The 5369-nt window shown below is 51.0% G+C and overlaps 1 protein-coding gene across 1 annotated transcript; it reads left to right on the forward strand.

The window, feature by feature from the left end:
- Positions 1 to 473: 473 nt before the first annotated feature.
- PRDM8 (PR/SET domain 8) lies at positions 474 to 4651 on the forward strand. The gene is made up of 3 exons (XM_058546449.1): positions 474 to 692; positions 1722 to 1953; positions 2343 to 4651. The coding sequence occupies exons 1-3, from the start codon at positions 474 to 476 to the stop codon at positions 3959 to 3961; spliced, it is 2070 nt and encodes a 689-aa protein (XP_058402432.1). The 3' UTR covers positions 3962 to 4651.
- The last annotated feature ends 718 nt before the right edge of the window (positions 4652 to 5369 follow it).

Here is a 5369-nt window from a genome sequence, read left to right on the forward strand (position 1 = left end):
CTCCCAGGCACCCAGTTCAATACATAAGAGGAGAGAAGAGGAGCTTTCTCCCGAGAGTTAGAGTTTCTTTCAGTCAGAAAAGTCTCTAGGCTAGTGAAAAAAAAATCCTATTGTTCTCCCCACCCTCACCCCCCAAATCCTGCCCCATCCTCCCCCAAGGTAATGCAAAAATGATCTCCTCTCTCCTAGCCTTATATTTCTTTCTCCCAAGCAGTCAGTCCACTCTGAGCTCCTGTTCAGATAATAAATAACTATTCCAATTATTTTTTTATGGAAAGGAAAGTACTCAGTTGGCAGCTTCAAAATATGCCAGATTTAATCTGTCATTGGCTTTATTTCTGAAATAAGAGCTATGCAAAAATCAGGCAAATTCAAGAAAAATCTGTCTAGTAGTTAAAACGTTCTGCCTGGATTTCTAGAGGCAAAAGGAGTAATGTAACTGGCTTTGTTGTCCTGTGTACCTATCTCCAGTGATGGAGGATTCAGGCATCCAGCGAGGCATCTGGGATGGAGATGCCAAGGCGGTCCAACAATGTCTGACAGATATTTTTACCAGCGTTTACACTACCTGTGACATCCCTGAGAACGCTATATTCGGTCCCTGCGTCCTGAGCCATACTTCCCTGTACGACAGCATAGCTTTCATAGCTCTCAAGTCCACCGACAAGAGAACAGTCCCTTATATCTTCCGGGTAAGTATTGGCCAATGCTGCGTAGGGTATGAAGGTAACGTCCTGTTGAAAATGGACTAAGAATCACTCCAATGACAAGCTGAGACAGGTTCTGGATGTGGAAAACGGAATAAAGCAAGCCATCTTGTTTTGCACACTAAAAACTGGAAAAGGAAAATTAAACTGAAATTATTGTCAATTGATTTTCTGGAATAAGTGACAAAATTTGATTTGGAATGCCAGATATGTCTAAATCAGTGCCTCAATTTTGGGCTTTCCTGGTGATGAACACCACTTTCTCAAGTCTTTGGGAGATTTTACTAGGGTTGAAGCTATTCGCATACTAAGTACTTTCTGTAAGTACTTTTATCATACGTATTGGGTGCATTTGCCTTCCAAACTAGGAGGCCTCCTGTTCCCCTAAATATTACTCTTTCTGGTAAAGCTAGCTAGTGCCCAGAGTTTGTATTTAAATAAAAATGCTAACGGTTTGACAATAAAACATCATTAAATCCATATGTTAGAGTTTGAAAATAAAAGTCTTCTCACTTCATATTCTTTCTTTACAAAGTAAAACTATTAATTGTTTAAGCCAAAATTAGGAAGATGAGTGAATGCTACAGAATAATTTCTAAGATCAAAGCTTGCTTTTTATTTCCAAAACAAACAAAATTCCTCACACTTTTGTAATGTAGGATAATTTAGAAGTAGATTCTCCAGAGGTTAACACTAATTTGAATTGTAAGAAGAAATTTCCTCATTTAATGTTCAACCAACATATGTAAAAGACGATATGTTAAATAATCTATATGATTGATGCAGCGTTTCAAAGGACGGTTACCTTGCCTGCTGCTTACAAAAATGACTATGGGTGCCAACGTGGGTCAAGTTTTTGGAAGCTCGATCTCAGATAATTCTTTGGAAAAGAATAACGTAGAGGAAATGGCCCCGGTTCCTCTGGCTTCATTCTCTCACAAGAGTCTCTTCCCCTCTTCCGCCCCCCCGCCCGCCCACTTCCTTCTTGTATTCTTTCTTTTTCCTAAACTGTAGGTAGACACCTCAGCGGCAAATGGTTCCTCAGAAGGTCTCATGTGGCTGCGTCTGGTCCAATCAGCCAGAGATAAAGAAGAGCAGAATCTTGAAGCGTATATAAAAAACGGACAGCTGTTTTACCGCTCTCTCCGCAGGATTGCCAAAGACGAGGAGTTACTAGTTTGGTACGGGAAAGAACTGACTGAGTTACTCTTGCTCTGCCCCTCTAGATCCCACAGCAAAATGAATGGTAGGTTGGCTCGCGACCTGCGTATGGGCCCTTAGCTAGCGGGGGAGCGACGCAGGGGAGCGGCGGGGGCTCACCCTGGCGCATCGGCGCGCCTCTCCTCCCTTTGGGCGTCTCAGAAAGCTTCTGAGATACAGTCCGGAATGAAGCTGGGACAGATAGGTGAGGATAAATCGGGGACAGTTGGCTTAACTACTGCTCTCCCTTCAAATCAGGAGGGAAAGTTAGAATATTCTTTTCTCAGGCACTCAGGTCCTGAGAGATGAAGGTGGATTTGTGAAGGGGGTGATGGCAAACTGGCCTGGAAACGATGCTGAGTAATCATGTGGTATGCGTGTGTGTGCGTGCGCGCGCGCGTGTGTGCGTGTGTGTGGTGTTTGCTCACTAAGCAGGGTCGTCCCCTTACACATGCCTGGAATGCAGCCAACGTTTCCAGTTTGAGTTCCCCTATGTCGCGCATCTGCGCTTCCGCTGCCCCAAGAGACTTCACAGCGCTGATATGAGCCCCCAAGACGAGCAAGGCGGCGGCGTGGGCACCAAGGATCACGGGGGCGGCGGAGGTGGCAAGGACCAGCAGCAGCAGCAACAGGAGGCACCCTTGGGTCCGGGCCCCAAGTTCTGCAAAGCCGGCCCCATCCACCACTACCCGGCCCCCTCCTCCGACGGCAGTAACCCGCCCGCGGCTGGCGGCGGCAGCAGCGCCAAGCCATCCACGAACTTTCACAACCTGGCCCGGGAGCTGGAGAACTCCGGGGGAGGCAGCAGCTGCTCCCCCGTGCGGAGCCTCAGCGGCGGCACCAGCGGCGGCGGCCACCAGGAGGCGGAGCTGAGTCCCGACGGCAACGCCACCGGCGGCAGCAAAGGGAAAAGGAAATTCCCGGAGGAGGCGGCGGAGGGCGGCGGCCCGGGGCTGGTGGGGGGCCGCGGCCGCTTCGCGGAGCGGCCCCTGCCCGCCTCCAAGGAGGACCTGGTGTGTACGCCGCAGCAGTACCGCGCCTCGGGCAGCTACTTCGGCCTGGAGGAGAACGGCCGCCTCTTCGCGCCGCCCAGCCCCGAGACGGGCGAGGCGAAGCGCAGCGCCTTCGTGGAGGTGAAGAAGGCGGCCCGAGCGGCCGGTCTGCAGGAGGAGGCAGCCGCCGACGGCGGGGGCACGGCCGCCGAGGACCAGGACGCGGGCGGCGGCGGCGGCGGCGGCGGCTCCTCCACACCCGTGGCCGCGTCGCCGGCAGGCGCCGAGAAGCTGCTGGCCCCGCGGCCTGGGGGCCCGCTGCCCAGCCGGCTGGAGAGCGGCAGCCCAGCGCGGGGCAGCGCCTTCACCTCGGTGCCGCAGCTGGGCGGCAACGGCGCGGGGGGCGGCGCGGGCGCGGGGGCCGCCGGCGGGGCGGGCGGCGGCCAGGGCGCGGCGTCGGACGAGCGCAAAAGTGCCTTCTCGCAGCCGGCGCGCTCCTTCTCGCAGCTGTCGCCTCTGGTGCTGGGCCAGAAGCTGAGCGCGCTCGAGCCGTGCCACCCCGGCGACGGTGTGGGCCCCGCCAGACTTTACCCCGCCGCCAGCGATCCTCTGGCCGTGAAGCTCCAGGGAGCGGCGGATCTGAACGGAGGTTGCGGGGCCCTGCCGGGCGGCGGCGGCGGCGGCGGCGGGGGCGGCCTGCCCAAACAGAGCCCCTTTCTCTACGCCACCGCCTTCTGGCCCAAGAGCTCCGCAGCCGCGGCGGCGGCGGCGGCGGCGGCGGCCGCGGGGCCCCTCCAGCTGCAGCTGCCCTCGGCGCTCACGCTGCTGCCGCCCTCCTTCACCTCGCTGTGTCTGCCCGCGCAGAACTGGTGCGCCAAGTGCAATGCCTCCTTCCGCATGACCTCCGACCTGGTGTACCACATGAGGTCGCATCACAAAAAGGAGTATGCCATGGAGCCCTTGGTGAAGCGGCGGCGGGAGGAGAAACTCAAGTGCCCCATTTGCAACGAGTCCTTCAGGGAGCGCCACCACCTCTCCAGGCACATGACCTCGCATAATTGACACGGAAAGGACCCTAGCTTTCCACGCGCGCGCACGCACAGTGAAGCCACCTGCAGGAATAAACATGCGAGGACATCCACCACCTCCTTGTTATCTGAAACATTGCACCCAGAGAGACAGACACACACATACACTCACACATGTGCTTCCCCCCCAGCCTTCTCATTGAAATCTTTACCCGAGACCTAGACTACGAGCGCACGCACACACACGCACACACACACACGTGAGACAAGTTGGTGGATTTTTGATTGGGTGTGTTATTTGACGGGTTTTCTTTTGAATGCACGCATTTTCACTTTCCCAAAAACAAAGGTACATTTTTAAAAATGTCATATATTGCAACATATTGATGCATTTGTCATACGTTTCTACTTAAATTATTAAGCACTTACAGTTTAGATGTAATAATTATATGTAAGGGCAAAATTTATTTTAGATATAAAGGAGGAGGCTGAGATGCTTTCTGCATTTCTCGATGACAGTTTGTGTTCTTACAAAAATAAACAAAACTAATAAAAAAGGGTCACCATTCAATTTAAGTTTCCAGGGGAAAGTGCATGTATCATGAAATGATTATGGACTTCAATGAAGAATGTCATCATTATGTAAATATGTATTTCCTTTTAATACAAAGTGTAATTTTGTGCCAGTGAAATGGAGTCTGAATAGTTATGTGTTTCTTTTATCCCTGGAAAGATTTATTAAACTTTATAGATTATCCCAGTATGTTGGATGCTTTGACAATAAATGACTATTTTCTTCAAAGCAATTATTTGGAAAGTGTTTTTAAATATTTTTTGTAGCTAAGAGCCACACTTGAGTACATACCATCTATTTTCATTGAATCCCTGAAGAGATAGCAGAAGAGAGGGCTGGAAAACTCTGCTCCACTTGCATTTATTTACTCTAAGCCAATTTTGAGCCTAAAAGGGAGAAAACAAGTTTTGCTTATTATTTGAAAAATCTTTAGCAGGAAAGCGTTGGGCTTCTTGATCGAAGGACAAATCATTTAGACAAAGATGCCTGCTGTGAAGCTAACCTGTCAGTGGGATGTGAGCATTTTATTTCAGCAGCAGAATAATTAGCATCTTCACAAGTGGCCAGAGATCATTTTTAGGCCTGGATCAGGGAGATCAGATGAAAAGCTGGCTTTAGGTTCTGCTAGTGAGGCCTGCATGGAAGAGTATCTTGTGCTGTAGAAGCCATCAGCATTCTGTCATTACCCAGTAAGAGACCCTATGGAGAGTTTCTTTAGAAAGCAAGGAGAAATGACCACGGTAGCCTATGTATTGCAGGGCCCAGCTGTTCTTCTAAAGTTTTGAGCAGCTGCACAGCATCTGGAAAAAACTAATTTTGGAGCACTACGATGCGGAAAAACCTGATATCTTTCCTCCTCTCCCTGTCC

Source organism: Diceros bicornis, chromosome 8, assembly GCF_020826845.1.
Source record: "Diceros bicornis minor isolate mBicDic1 chromosome 8, mDicBic1.mat.cur, whole genome shotgun sequence".
Classification (NCBI taxonomy): Eukaryota; Metazoa; Chordata; class Mammalia; order Perissodactyla; family Rhinocerotidae; genus Diceros; species Diceros bicornis.

Bases quoted from the DNA above. Each gene is read 5' to 3' on its own strand.
- PRDM8 (XM_058546449.1), top strand. From the start codon at position 474: ATGGAGGATTCAGGCATCCAGCGAGGCATCTGGGATGGAGATGCCAAG. The intron at 693-1,721 runs GTAAGTATTGGC...CCTAAACTGTAG, and splicing joins CAGTCCCTTATATCTTCCGG to GTAGACACCTCAGCGGCAAA. The intron at 1,954-2,342 runs GTAGGTTGGCTC...CTCACTAAGCAG, and splicing joins ATCCCACAGCAAAATGAATG to GGTCGTCCCCTTACACATGC.